A 15,232-nucleotide genomic window follows, 5' to 3' on the forward strand; every position below is an offset into this window, starting at 1 on the left:
ATATATGCTTACTTTCTGTAAAATGTGTTTTGTAAATTTATTAACCATATCTTTATTAGTTGTCAACTTAGCACAAAAATGTCCAATAATGTCTCCACGCCACTTTGACCCAGGACCACAAATTGTGAAAACAAAACTCTGTCCCTGCCAATGTTCTCAAATTTGTTCTGCATTTTTGAAAAACATTTCTTCCCCCCAACATGAACGGAGAACAAAATGCCGTGGAAAAGTGCATTTCAAATCAATGCCCAAACACGTCGCAGTTCATTAAATGAAAAAAAAATCACATTTATGTCTACCTTTTGTGAGTTATTGCACAGTGCAGTCACACACTACAAATTAAACATCAGTGCAAAGTCACTTTGCAGCAATGCTAAACTTGGAATGTAAATCAGGCACAGAGGCCTGATCAGATTCCCAAGGTGAAATAAAGTGAGACCTCCCACCTCCTCTCGGGAGACTCACACCACTTTATCCCACTTGCAGGCTGGCCCCCCGACACCAATCATAATGTAAAATGTGCTGTTCGATTTTACTCCATTGTGGTAGGAGTTCCTCTGTAATTCAGACAATCACAGCCGTTACACTCTTCCCGTGCTTACTTCTTTAAATGACCAGAATTGAGATTGGCTACAGGGAGTATAATACCCTGGCCAAATTATATTGCCGGATAGTGTTCATCAGAGAGTCAGTGTTCAACATTTCCAATCAGCTTCATCATTTAAGAGATGTGGCAGACATTGTATACAAATGGCAATCCCCGTCTAAAATATTTACCTCCAAAAGGGTTAATTCGCTTAAAATAATAAATTCACACAGAATTACATTAAATGAGAAATGATTGTTTCAATATCTTGGCAATTCACTCATAAAAATACCACCACATTCACACAAGTGAAAGTAGTCATTCCTTCATTCACCAAGTACTTTATTAATATATTTGATTAACTGACCACCATCCACTGAAGACCAATGACAGAAGTTAAATTCGGTCATGAAAAACATCCCTCCCTCTGCCAGGTTTGTTTCCTCTCCTGAAAGCACTGACTCATGCTGACGTATTCTGTTGTCTGTTCTCTAGCACCAAAGTCGTGATCAGGGTCACCAAGTGTCAGCCAGTTACTGAACCAAAGGAGCAGCACGTCCAGGCTCAGTGCTCCCTTGCTTCACACACATTCCCAGGGATCACTGGATAATGAATGGAAGTAGGCAGGTCCCTAAGCCAGGTGATTTAGGACCATTGTCTGTTCAGCTCATTCACCATTGATTGTTTACGGGCCCCAGCATATACTGCTCAGGATAGTTTCACACAATCCCTACAGTGCAGAAGGAGGCCTGTAAGGATTCTATTTCAGGGAAGCTAAATAAAATATTTACATTCTGCAGAAAGCATTCAGCAGCAATTAGTGTAAAATTGATGAATAAACTGTCTTTTCATGTGGGCCCATCCATTTATTAAACAGAACCTATCTGGAGCAGCTTAAACCTCCCATTAATGTATTCAAAATGGAAATAACAAGAAATGAAAAAGCATAATTTCTGTACGAGTAAACACATTCCTTTCTTCATCTCCACATTAATAATTTTATTCAAAAGAAATCTAGACACATGTACTGGCAAACAGACAGAGAGATGACTTACTTTTCTTGTCAGTGCCTCCCGGAAATCGTAAGGAAAGATACAGTCACTGGGCTTGCTGATGACTGGGAAAGGAGACAGCATTAGTATTTTAACAATGTTCTCAACACAGATTTCTTTCTGGAGGACATGATTAACAGATGAATAGGAAAATCAAGGAACCTGATTCTCTCCCACAGACACACATCCAAACTCACCACTCCCAAAGATACTGTCCTACCAGTGCCATGATTTTTGAAGCGTCAAAGATCAGTTCCTGGTGTTGGGTTCATCAAAGAGTATCCAAAATAATTGAATAATGCGTGCTTGTGTGGAATACAATGTACCATACTGGGGGATCTATTACTATGCTCACCTCAGGAAAGGTGACAGGACTTACAAGTGATATAATTGCTAAATGCTTTGTCCTACAAATATCAAAGGTTTTGTTATTACTCTCCGTTCAACGAGAGGTAAATTTAGAAAAGTACCAGACGCATTAATCAAGATTAATCAAGAAGCGCGCATGAAATCTTTTCGATTCCCAGAGAAGCTGTGGCCTTTTCACTCACATACCACAGAACTTTTATAATATTTGCCTCAGAGGACCAGGCAATCCTGTGACCCGAGGTCACATTCTGAATGCTTGGGGGCTTCATGTGAACGGATTTCCCCATCCCAATCAACAACCAGTGACTGCTGCTGAGCAGGAATGCACAGGGGCGTTAGAAGAGGGCAGCATTGGGCTCAGTGAGGTTCTACACAGCTAAATACCATGCAAGTATTCAGCAGGCTTACTTGAGCCATTGGTGGCTAGTTCTGAAGGAATTGTCGCCCAGTGAGAGTCATCATCTTCAAAAACAGGGAGAAAAGAGGGCAGAAGAAAAGAACTCGTACAGACTGAATTGTGTGATCATGATAAGGATGTTAGAACAGGGAACAAAAAAACGTTGACTTTTACATCTTGCATGAACACCAGGCACAGATTGCATGCAGAAAACCATCCCAACACTGCTTCTACATTAGAAAAACCATTCTCGTTAAACACCAATGGCATTTCACACATTCTACGCCAGCCTCACTGAGGCCTCTCTGAACAGCCTGCAATTAGTGTTGAATGGCAGGTAATGTTATGTTGATGAGCATCAGCCACTTGGAAGTGGATCGAGAGAAACAAAACTCACTCTGCTTAGGAAGTTAGCACAAGAACACAAAGCAGTCTTCGTCTCATCAGCCCGGGCTCAAATTAAACTCAACAACATTGCTCAAGGTCTGAATTCAAGTGTGATGAAGCACTCAATCCTACTCCTGTTTCTATTTCTTTCTTATGGTCAATATAGTTCACCAACCCAAAGATATCAACTATTAATACCATCGGTGTTTCCAGTGGCACATTGTTCTTGCTTACTACACACTTCCACTTTCTGAAGAGTAGAGGAAATTCTTACCACAGAAATGGGCCTGAAATGGAGGCTGGGGAGCAGCTCTGTCCAGAGGGAACTTGTGATGAACTAAAGCTGCCAAGGCCACAATCTGGAACAAAAGGAAACAGGTAAATACTTTCAATGGGATTTTCACCGTCACAGGGTCATTTTGAAATATGCGCAGTTACAATATCAATCGCCGCAAATATCCTCCACATTTGAATTTTTTCTTAAGGTGTGCTCAAGGTGAAGCCAGGGTTTGAAGCAGAATTCGACCGAAAGAATAGAAGCAAGGAATGTTAACCGGGTTCACTAAAGTGAGGACTAGATACGAGCTCTGAAGCAGGATGGGAGCAGAGGGAGCCGGGGTCAGTTTGAGGTGGGCAAACTCGGAAGAACGGGTTTTCCTTCGGTCCTGTCAGATTTCATCGCCGAACCCAGTTAACATTCCTTGCTTCCATTTCCCTGCCGCAGCCGGCAAAGTTTAGAATCATAGAATAGTTACCGCACAGGGGAAGAGCAACACACTAAGTACTTAGTGGATCTGGCAGTTATCGCCTCCTCGAACTGCCAAGTTTCCACAAGATCCAGGAAACCTGGTCAGCCAGGGCCAAAGTTAAAATGCTGATTGATTGGGAGGATTGCGGCCTTAGTCTAATATTTATTGAGCAGTCTGCATTCTGAGTGGGTTTGTTATTCTCTCCCATAATCTTTGAACAATCTTTATTGAAACCGGAGTTATCAATGTTTTTGTGTATTTCTGAGGGTGAACTACACAATAACAGTTTGAAGGAAAATACTTTTTTTACGGAATGAACCCTGGCCCAATTTTGTAAAATTTTCGATCCAAGATGGCGCCAGAGCGTGGCAACTACTTGCAAGCTGTACCCAGCATTCCCCCTAATTCTATCTTTTACTCTACTTCTACGTGTTTAAAACCCTATTCTAACTCTTAAGCTGATTTTTCTCTACACCCAAGCTCTGACTGTAACACTACATTCTGTACCCTCTCCTTTCCTTCCCTCTGTACAGTATGCTTTGTCTGTATAGCGCGCAAGAAACAATACTTTTCGCTGCATACTAATACATGTGACAATAATAAATCAAATCAAAATGGACAGGTTGGAGGCGGTGTGGGACCTGGTGTCAGATTTATAACATTTGCCCTCTGCCCAAACCCACACTTTGCATCGCCAATGCCGAAATGATTCAACATCGGATGTTTGTCAAATCAATTGGTGCACACTGTTGTGTTCAGCATACTCCATTCAACAAGTAAACACGGTGAAATCATTAGCACTTGCTGTTTAAACAGAAACAAACATTAAATGAGGATAAAGGGTTGAGATTACCAAAAATTCATTTCAGTTAGGATCCAAACAAACAAACAATCCAAGCAAAAAGCTTCTGGCGAAGAGACATTAGTCCCACTTGCCACCATACACTCCAATACAAACAATCATTTACAAAATGAGGTGACGGCTTGCAGAATGGTCACAATTGAAAGAGCTTTTTCTTGGGTATCTATTTTCCCATGTGTAGCATTATAAAGTTATCTTCCCTGCAGATATCAATAGTAACATTTGAGGTACTAAACTCCAATATTTTCTGATGGAAATCATTCTGTCGTGATGGGGAAATGCCGGCGTTGGACTGGGGTAAACACAGTAAGGAGTCTAACAACACCAGGTTAAAGTCCAACAGGTTTATTTGGTAGCAAACACCACCAGCTTTTGGAGCGCTGCTCCTTCGTCAGGTGACCTGGTGCTGTTAGACTCCTTACTGAAACCATTCTAGCCAGATTTTAAATACACTTGGCACAATCCAAAACCTGTCTAAAATGTAGGCCCTTCATAAAACTGTCTTGGCATGGGGCAGCACTTGATGAACAGATCTCAAAATATAAATCTTGTTGATTAGCCTTGCCAATGCTAAAAAAAACCAAAGGTTATTAGAAGTCAATATCGGGGTGGTGGCAGAAGCAGGTGTTAATGAATTAATAACAGATTGTAAATGAGATTTTTTTTAAAGTCATACCTCATTCTGATGAGTCTTCGAGCTCTGCACAGTCTTCATGCTGACTGACATGACAACAAGAGGAGGAGGAGGAATATCTTTGACCACAGTCACATGGTCGAGTTTTAGTGCCACAGCCTCCACTTTGCACCAACTCATGGGTTTGCTGGGAAGCTCTAAACAGAGAAACACACAGCCAGTTACATTTACGTCACGCCAAAAGAATATCATTGGCAAGGATAGCATTTATTGCCTATCCTTAGTTACCTAATGAAGGTGGCAGGTGGGGGGGGGCGGGAATTTTTTGTGAGCTACTGTTGTAGCGATTCATTACAATTCAGTAGCTTGCTTGTCCACTTCAGAGAATGATGAAGAGTCAACCATGTTAATGTGGGCTGGAGACAGGGTAAAGACAAAAAGCCTTCTTCCCTACAATGACAATCCAATCACTTCATGGTAATTTATACAAATACCAACTTTTTACTTCTAGATTTGAAAACAAAGTCTGAAATTTCAAACTGCTAATTGTTAGGGTTCTGGACACAAACCTCAAGGTATATTATGAAGCCAGGTTAGACCCCAACAACTTTTCTATTTTGGCATAAGTGTGAGGTAGGATGCTTCGCTCCAGGAGTAACTCCACTGAGAAATTAAGGATCTTTTATCAAAATAAGCTTTATTCATAAAACAGTTTAACTATAACTCTAACAAAGGAAACAGCTTAACCATTGAACAATATTTAAGGAAACGTCAATTTCTAACTTATCACTATTTCAGTTCCAAATAAGCAACAGTCTCTTAAAATTTCACTTTAAATACAGTTAGCAACCATAAATATACTTGCTATAAAGGAGTGTATATAAAGGAGCTTTCAGAGAGGTTTTGATTTTCAGAGTAGCTTGCAGACCTCGGTCTTTAAACAAACCTCAGCCAGAACTAAAAGCTTTTTTCTCTACTACATACCTAGCCCCTCCCATTAACCACATTATCACATGACCCTGCAAATGAACTTATTCAAAAGCCCCAGGGGAAATCTTCACCCATAAGTAAAAATCCATTAGCTCTCTCCTAAGTAAACACTACATGGCTAAAATGAATAATTATTCACCATCTGAGCTGCATTCTTGCTAAACATACCGGCCTCCTGTAGAAAAAAGCTGAATTTTAAGACATTCCCCTAAATGTAGAATATATCATCACAAAGTCATAAGATGAGAAAGAGGAATAGGCTATTTGGCCCTTTTGAGCCTTCTCTGCTGGAAAATCATGGCTGATCAGGCGTATGGCCTTAACTCCACTTTCCTAACTGCTCCCTATAACCCTCAACTCCCTTTTAGATCAAAAATCTGTCCAAAAAAACCCCTGAATTCTGGGTCATATTCGATGAACCTTCCATTGCTCTCTTGGGAACTTGCAATCCCTGAATTGTTAGCTCAGTCTCTAGGTTACTAGTCCAGAGACATAACCATACGTCATTAATGTGGTGACTATAAATCTACAAAACTGCCATCACCACTTTGCGTTAAAGTGGCGAACATTAGCATATGACAAAAAAAAACAAGTAAATGCAACCATTCATATAGCACCGGTTACAAGGAAAAACATACAGGGTACTCCACTGTAATCAAAAAATGGCGACTCAGCTAAAGGAGATGGTATTTGGTCGGGTGAATACAAGTTTGGTGAAGGTGATGGAGTTTAAAGAAGAATTCAAAAGAAAGAGGGAGGTAGAGGGAGGTAGAGTTTAGGGAGTGTGTGCGCGCGCGTGCGTGGAGTGTCCCGACATCTGCACACCACTTTGTTCTGGACATGTTTTCCCACCAGCATTGCAGAGAATCTGGCGTGGTGGGTCAGGCTTCATCTGCATCCCATTAACGGGATGCAAATTACTTTCATTCAGCTTCCAGTGGGGTTTCCAAAACATCGTGGCAGGCACCAGCAGAAGATCCTGCTGTAAATTCATGCTGCTGTGAAACCAACATATGGACCCCCTACCACCTACTTCCACCCCAGCTCATCTGTTCTAATGAAGGATCATCAATCTGAAATGTTAACCACTGATGCTGCCTGACCTACTGAGTGTTCCCAACATTTTCTGTTTTTCGCAAACGTAATGGCATCCCTTGGCCTCCACACACGACTCGAGTTCACTCTTTATGGCTGAGCCTTAACATTCTCGGAAATAGGCTGGCTTCCACGGCCACCAGGACTGCATTGATTCAAGAGAGCCCACAATTTTCTCAGGCCAACAAGAGATGGACAATAAATACAGCCAGCTCAAACTGACCAGGCCCTCTTGACCTTCTGACGATCAGCTTGTGCTAGTGTCAGATACAAAACACGGAATGGACCAACACACTTCAAATGATTATTGGCACCAAGCTACAAATGCTTAATGCTGTTACTTAGCAACACTAAGGATGGGAAAGGAAAACAAATCTTTCAGCCTAATGTCAAGTACAAAGAAATAATTAGTTCGCATCATTGCAGAATGGTGTATCCCTCCAATAGTGGCCATGCCTCTTGGACACACACATGCAGAGTAAATTCAGTACAGTTTACCCAAAGAGTTTGGGTTACATCCCTAATAACAGAGGACAGATGAATACAATCTAGCGTGGCTCACACAGCAAATCTCTCCTTTCCCAACCCACAGATTATTAATCGGCACAGGAAGATGGGAATAGAGATGCCTCCTCTTCCATGAAAGATTAACAGCTTTCGAATGCATTTGCAGAGTGCTTTCGGAGTTACAAAAACATATTGGTTCGAAAAACAGAATAAATGGCAAACAAAAAGGATTTTAGTTGGTATCAATTTAGATCCACTCGTAATATGCGTGTTCCCAGTGATGGTACAACAAAAGAACTACACTACAGAAAAATGCTAAACCTATATTTATGTAATTATCTTGACAGAGCAATCAGAGACCATTTAGAGTATCATAATAGTGCTAAAGACAAAATTAAATGAGCTATATGATGCTACAGCTGTATTTTCAAATGCATAAATAATTTGCCAAGAAATATTATGCTTGGATCAACTCTCTTGTATCAGTATTCAGAAAACAGAAAAGATTTTAATTAACTCTCCAATGAATCCACACAGATCTGAAGGTCCCCGGTTAAGTTTTTAGTCAGTACTGAAATTAGTTCATCTGAACTGGACCAACAGTTGTGGCTCTGCAAGTAATCCGAATGCCTGAGGCTAAGGATGGGCGTGAAAAAAAAAAATCACTCATAGTTCCCACTACCCAGTCTCTCTTGGATGCGGCACCTAATTTTTAAAAATAAATTTAAGATGTTTACCAGCTTGAATTTCAACTGCAGATCAGAAATGATCAAGAATTGTGTGTTAAAGTGAGGGAGTAGTTATGCCAGAGGCAAGATGCAGCGTTGGCCAAGACACAGGCTTTACACATAACAGGTTTGTATAATTCACTATGTAGCTGATAATTTAAATGCAATGACATTGTACAGTAATGCACTCAAAAGTAAAAGTAAATGATGGCGGCGCCTGTCACAGCTGTTTGCACAGCAGAAATGCTGGTTTGCAAACTCTCTGCTAATATAACAATGAAAAATGCACACAGTTCCATGCAAGTAGCCACCGTTAACAACTTAGATTAGAGCATTAACAGAGTTACTCACAAATTAGTGGAAAACAGAAAATGCGCACAGGGTTTGTCATTCAGACAATAATCAATAGGCTGTGGGCTGACTAAATAGAAATTAGGAGAATGTGGCAGCTGCTCTATATTGTGTTTGGTTTTGGAGTTAGAAAAATCCCAGAAATTTTTATTTCACGCAGACATATTCCTTGAAGATCAAGGAGGAGATGGAAAATAAAAATGATCATCCTTCAGATATATAAAAGCAGCATGTGGCTGTTAGAGGGAAAGCAAACAGAATTTTAGGCTGTGTTGCTAGGGCCATTAAAGCAGTGTTATAAACCTTCCAACGTCCACACTTCAAATACAGCATCTGATTTTGATCTCTCTGCACACAAAAAGCCTTTGAGCACTTATTTACAGGAAAGGCTGAGAGTTAGGGATGTTTATTTTCTAAGAATACAAGATTCGAGAGTGGTGACTGAGGCCTTTTCAAACGATGAAGAGTTTGAAAGCTGTCCAGTTGGATGAGTTTTTTTTTGGGAGATGGACAGGAATAATAGGATCACAATATGTGCGCACGAGACTTGTGGGGAAACGGCTCGATTTCATGCTGGTAAATATTGCTTCTCACAGCAAATCCATTGCCCTCTGAAACAGATTACCAATATGTGCAGTGGGGTATGGATTTATGAGTCTCTTCAATGAGAGTCTGTCAGACTGCTGAGGAAAAAGGATAGCTACACACATGGGAAGTAAATTGGTAGTTACCTGGGATCATGAGGAGTTATTGGCTAGCATGGTCTCCTGAAGCTCTGCTTCATTGCCTTAAGGAATTGTTATGAAACTGTTGAGACTTTTTTCTCTTTCTTTTACGATTGTTGCAGTGCAATTGTCTGGATGGAGTGGGCTTTATCGTCTTTTCAAAGTACCCTGATTCGTTGGCAATAAGAAAGGGCTTTGAGGCATCTTGGAGATACTGCAAAACCCAAAGTACTTGTGTTCTTTTACTGTTTGCAAATCTAAGTGTTTTTGCTTCACAAAGATGCAAAAATGTTCCAACTCACTACACCGTTCAAGAGCAACTGCTTTAATGAAGTTATGTACTTGGTTAAAACACATTAATCCTGAATAACTGTTATAATCCATAACCAGCGAGGAATCACTCAGCTTTGACAGAAACATGACTCATGGTTGGAGGCACCAGGCTCATTTTATTAAAGCCTCTCCATCTCCTTACACTTTCCACCAGCCATACTGGCCAAACCGCTAGGTGCCAGCGTATGCCCATGTCACCAAAATCACACTTTGACCCATTCCCCAACTACTCAGGTACCTTCCCCACCTTTCAGCACTTCACCTTGTTCCAGCTAGCTCGCATCTCCTTTGAAATGTTTCATTCCTCACTCACCTCTCCACCCCCACCTTGGGTTTTTCACCAATGTGATCAGACCTCCACTGCTAAACTGAGTAGCTCCTCATCCTCCCTGATTTCACTATGTCAGCATATTTTTCCCAAGTATCTCTTCCTTTGGCTGATGGCGCTTGTGAAGTGCCTTGAAGTGGTGGAGTGAGGAGACTATTAATGATAAGCACCAGGTTTCTTTTCCTGCGTTAGGCCACATGAAGAGTCAAGCTTTCACAAATGGCAGGGAACTGTTCCTACAGCACTTCAGTTCTCTTAGTTTTATAGTTTCTTTGCAAGGTCCAGCCCAAAACATGGAACTCCTGGACTTAGCTTTGTACTTTTTCTTTACCCTTGACTACCTAGGAATTTGCTGATATTGGAGGGTGTTCTTTCGGACAAAATTGTGAAATGTAACCAGCAAATTTGCAAGTGTGTTTAATTCGAGCATCGGGCAGCGCCATGGGGGCGGGGCCCCATTGCCACTCAACACTTTGAATCGGGTGACAGAGGAAGAGAAGGGCTGATCGGGATTGACCATCGGGATCGGGGGGGAAAATATTGGGACTGGGAGGGATTCGGAAGAACAGTGGTCAGGCTATGGGGCGGGGGGATTGATGGAGCAACGATGAGGGGGTCACTGTGCTGGCCAGCGATCGAGCAGTGCAGAGCTACTGCGCATGTGTCAATCTCAGCTCTGACAGATCACCGCATACACAGTAGCCCACTAAGTGCTATGCTGCCGGTCTCTCCAGCGGGAATAGGCCCTGCCCCCTGATTTTTAGCGTGAATCACACTAGGACTCTCTGTGATGCAGAGTGTGGGAAATTCATTTTGAAAATCCCACTGAAAAAACCAGTGGGATTAACTCCAGTTTTTATGCAAATGTGGCACTTCAGAATTGTTTTTGAGAGAGTCCTGGCCAAGGTTTACAATAAATAAAGAGTAAAATTCTTACGTGGAGCCTTGAGTTCCAGCCAGCCTGGTCCCTTGATCTTTCTATTCAGGAGCAGAAGTTCAAGACTTGATGTATTGGCGCCAAACACATGAGAAAAGGTTTCCCCTTTCAAGTCAGAAGGAAGTTGAGGCAGATCAGCCTGCATCAAGCAACAAAGCCAATTACAAACATTTCATTCATTAAAATACCAAAAGGTACATAAGAACTAGGAGCAGAAATAGGCCATCTGGCCCCTCAAGCCTGCTCCGCCATTCAATAAGATCATGGCAGCTCCACTTACCCGCCCGCTTACCATAACCCTTAATTCCTTTACTGTTCAAAATTGATCTATTCTTGCCTTAAAAATATTCAATGAGGTAGCCTCAACTGCTTCACTGGGCAGGGAATTCTATTGATTCACAACCCTTTGTGTGAAGAAGTTCTTCCTCAACTCAATCCTAAATCAGCTCCCCCTTACTTTGAGGCCATGCCCCCTAGTTCTAGTTTCACCTGCCAGTGGAAACAACCTTCCTGCTCCTATCTTATCTATTCCCTTCATAATCGTACATGTTTCTCGAAGATCTCCCCTCATTCTTCTGAATTCCAGTGAATATAGTCCCAGTTTACTCAGTATCTCCTCATAAGCCAACCTTCTCAACTCTGGAATCAACCTAGTGAATCTCCTCTGTACCCCCTCCAATGCCAGTATATCCTTTCTCAACTAAGGAGACCAAAATTGTACACATACTCCAGGTGTAGCCTCACCAGCACCTTATACAGTTATACCAAGGTAAGGCTAGGTATTCACTCGACAAGTTTATTGATAGTGGACAGATAAGTTTTCACAAAGATGTTTTCATATTTGCTGATAAAATGCTGGAAACATTCAACGAATTTATTCATTACATTATTTAGAGTGCAGAAACAGGCCATTCACCCCTACAAATCTCTATTTCACTCTATTTACTACCTCTAACCCCATCAACACATCCTGGATTTCTTTCCCCTTCAAATACTCATCTGGCTTCCCTTCATTCAATCCAAAATATAAAAATAAAGAGTGCAGTGACCTGCGGGAGATTAAATTTCATAGTTTGTATGTACACCAGACTCTGCAGTGCCATCACTTGGCAAACAACAATATGCTTTTCCTACAACAAAACTGCTATCAATATAAATCAAGAATAATCAATTCAGTTCACCTGAAGGCAAACCATAACACCCGCGGCCTAAATACAAATTAGAATACATTCTGACAAATTATTTGAGTAGTTGACCTTTACTCACCGCATATTTGATCTCTAAGTATTCACAATTTTCAGGAACATCTGGAATTTCAAAAGCATACTTCCTCTCCACTTTCTGAAACATTAAGACACAAGCATGTCAGCAAAGTCCTCGGAAACCACCGAGTGTACGGACTGTGGGGAATACTACAAAGTTTTACCAACCTTTGATTTGAACTTCATTATTTTGTATTTTTCAGAAATCACCTCACTGAATTCCTGATAAACATCCAGTATTACCACAGGCGTCTCTGTATCCTTGCCAGTTTTCAGGCTTAGGCGCTGAAAAGAATTCATAATGAACAAACCCATTTTTATCATTTTCAAAATATCTCAAAATAATAAAAAATATTAAAGTTTAAACAGTCACTACATGTCTAAGTTGATAACATAATATTATATAATCGCAATTTAACACGGAATCCTGAAAAGAGCAACGCAGCAAACATACTGAGTTTCACACAGCACCTAATTATGCCCTCAAGATTTCTCAAGCTATGGATTATTTCTGAGGTGCAAACTTGGCAGCCAATTTGCAAACTGATGAAAAGCCCAATAATCTTTTGACCATGTTGGCCCCACTTTCCTTCTGTTAGAGCCATGGAATCTTTTGTGGCTATTTGAGCAGGCATAAAAAAGCTTCAGCGTAAACTTTCATCCAAAAGATGGAACTCGTGCATCCAACACTCCTTCAGTGTTGTGTCTGTGTCTGTGGCAGCATACGTTAAGTGTAGGGCTTGAACCCATAATTTTTCAACTCATACAAAAATTAATCAAAGGAGGCTTTTTTTAATTCATTCGTGGGACAAGGGCATCGCTGGCTGGCCAGCATTTATTGCCCATCTCTATTTGTCCGAGGGCAGTTGAAAGTCAACCACATTGCTGTGGCTCTGGAATCAGCAGTAGGCCAGACCAAGTAAGGACATTAACGAACCAGATGGGTTTTCTGACAATTGACAATGGTTTCATGGTAGATTCTTAATTCCAGATATTTTTATTGAATTCAAATTCCACTGTGACGGGATTCGAACCCAGGTCTCCAGAACATTAGCTAGGTTTTTGGATTAATAGTCTAGCGATAATACCACTAGGCCATTGCCTCCCTATGTAGGCACCAATGACATAGGTAGAACAAGGAATGAGGTTCTGCGTATGCAGTTTGAGGAGTTAAGCACCAAATTAAAGAACAGAATCTCTGGATTATTGTCAATTTGCACAGACCTCAGGTAAAGGATACGTAAAATTAGAGAGACAAATACATGACTCAAAGACTGGTGTGGGAGAAGTGAGTATCGGTTCATGGGATGTTGGCATCAGTACTGGGGAAAGGGACGGCTGCACCATTGGGACGACCTACATCTGAAACCGTGCTGGGATCAGTGTTCTTGCAGACCATGCACCGTGGGAAGTAGAGGGGGCTTTAAACTAAAGAGTGGGAGGTGAGGGTTCGGTTGTTTGGAAAATTAGAAAGTCAAAGTTAAAAGGTAGGAATGCAGGCTGGTGATCGGTCTGAGTGTTAACAGAAAACTACAGTTAGGGACAGATTACATAAACATTACATTACACCAAGGACTCACACAAGGGCCCTAACTAGCAGGGAAGGTTTAAAAAGTCAGGGGTATATGAGGGAGGGGTGGCACAGGATACTGAGGGGGAATTTGACTGTCAGTGTGACAGGCTGGAGCAGAAAGCGTAAAAAAAAAATGCAATGCAGAGCAAATCCAGAGTTGTAAATGACGATTAAAAAAAATCAAAGCTAAAAGTTCTTTATATGAATGTACAAAGCATTTGCAACAAGATAGATGAGTTTTCCAAATTTGTGGATGATATGAAGAGAGGTGGAAGGGCATGTTGTGATGAGGATACTGTGATTCTGCAGCAGGATAGAGATAGAGGGTGACTGGGTGAAAACCTGGCAAATGAAGTTTAACGTGGGGAAGTATGAGGTCATGCACTTTGGTAGGAGTACTCATTAGGCAGATTGTTATCTAAATGGAAAGAGACTGCAGGTGAGTGAAGTACAGAGGAATATCGATGTTCTCGTGTATGAATCACAAAAAAGCTAGCAAGCAGGTCCAACAAGTAGTCAGGCAGCATGGTAGCCCAGTGGTTAGCACTGCTGCCTCACAGCGCCAGGGTCCCGGGTTCGATTCCCTGTTTGGTCTGTGTGGAGTCTGCACGTTCTCCCCGTGTCCGAGTGGATTTCCTCTGGGTGTTCTGGTTTCCTCCTACAGTCTGAAAGATGTGGTTAGGTGCATTGGCCATGCTAAATTCTCCCTCAGTGTATCCGACCATGCCCCGAAGTGTGGCGACTAGGGGATTTTCACAGTGACTTCATTGCAGTGTTAATGTAAGCCTACTTGTGACACTATTAGATAAACTTTAAACTTAAACTAGTTAAGAAGGAAAATGGGATTTTGGCCTTTATTGCAAAGGGGTTGGAGTTTAAAAATAGGGAAGTTTTGTTGGAATTGTACCACCTGTTGCTGAGGTCTCACCTGGAATACTGCGTGCAGTTTTGGTCCCCTTATCTAAAAAAGGATATAGCAACATTGGAGGCAGTTCAAAGGAGATTCACCAAGCTACTTCCTGGAATGAGAGGGCTGTCCTATCAAGAGAGACCAAATATTCTGGGTCTGTATTCCTTGGAATTTAGCAGAGTGAGGGGTGACCTTATTCAAACACATGAATTCCTGAGGGGGCTTGACAGAGCGGATGGTGAGATGTTTTCACTTGTGGAAGAGTCTTGAACAAGGAAGCATAGCTACAAGATAAAGGGCCAGTCATTTGAAACTGAGGTGTGCAGAAATTTCTTCTTGCAGATGTTGATGAATCAAAGGGTGGTGGAGGTGGATAAATATTTGCTAGATAGAGGAACAGAGGGCAATGGGGAAATGGCACAGAAAAGGAGTTGAGGCCAACATAGATCAGCCATGA

The 15,232-nt window shown here is 41.5% G+C and overlaps 1 protein-coding gene across 1 annotated transcript in view; it reads right to left on the bottom strand.

Moving 5' to 3' along the window:
• Positions 1 to 15,232, bottom strand: part of pola1 (polymerase (DNA directed), alpha 1) — a 293,912-nt gene that overhangs the window by 248,307 nt on the left and 30,373 nt on the right. Inside the window, exons 12-17 of the mRNA XM_078232528.1 lie at positions 12,461 to 12,577; positions 12,297 to 12,371; positions 11,031 to 11,169; positions 5,079 to 5,233; positions 3,066 to 3,150; positions 1,642 to 1,703 (exon numbers count right to left, since the gene is read on the bottom strand). Of these exons, the coding sequence (XP_078088654.1) occupies positions 1,642 to 1,703; positions 3,066 to 3,150; positions 5,079 to 5,233; positions 11,031 to 11,169; positions 12,297 to 12,371; positions 12,461 to 12,577 (633 nt within the window). The remainder of the gene's footprint in view (positions 1 to 1,641; positions 1,704 to 3,065; positions 3,151 to 5,078; positions 5,234 to 11,030; positions 11,170 to 12,296; positions 12,372 to 12,460; positions 12,578 to 15,232) is intronic.

This window comes from Mustelus asterias, chromosome 17 (assembly GCF_964213995.1).
Source record: "Mustelus asterias chromosome 17, sMusAst1.hap1.1, whole genome shotgun sequence".
In the NCBI taxonomy this organism is placed as follows: domain Eukaryota; kingdom Metazoa; phylum Chordata; class Chondrichthyes; order Carcharhiniformes; family Triakidae; genus Mustelus; species Mustelus asterias.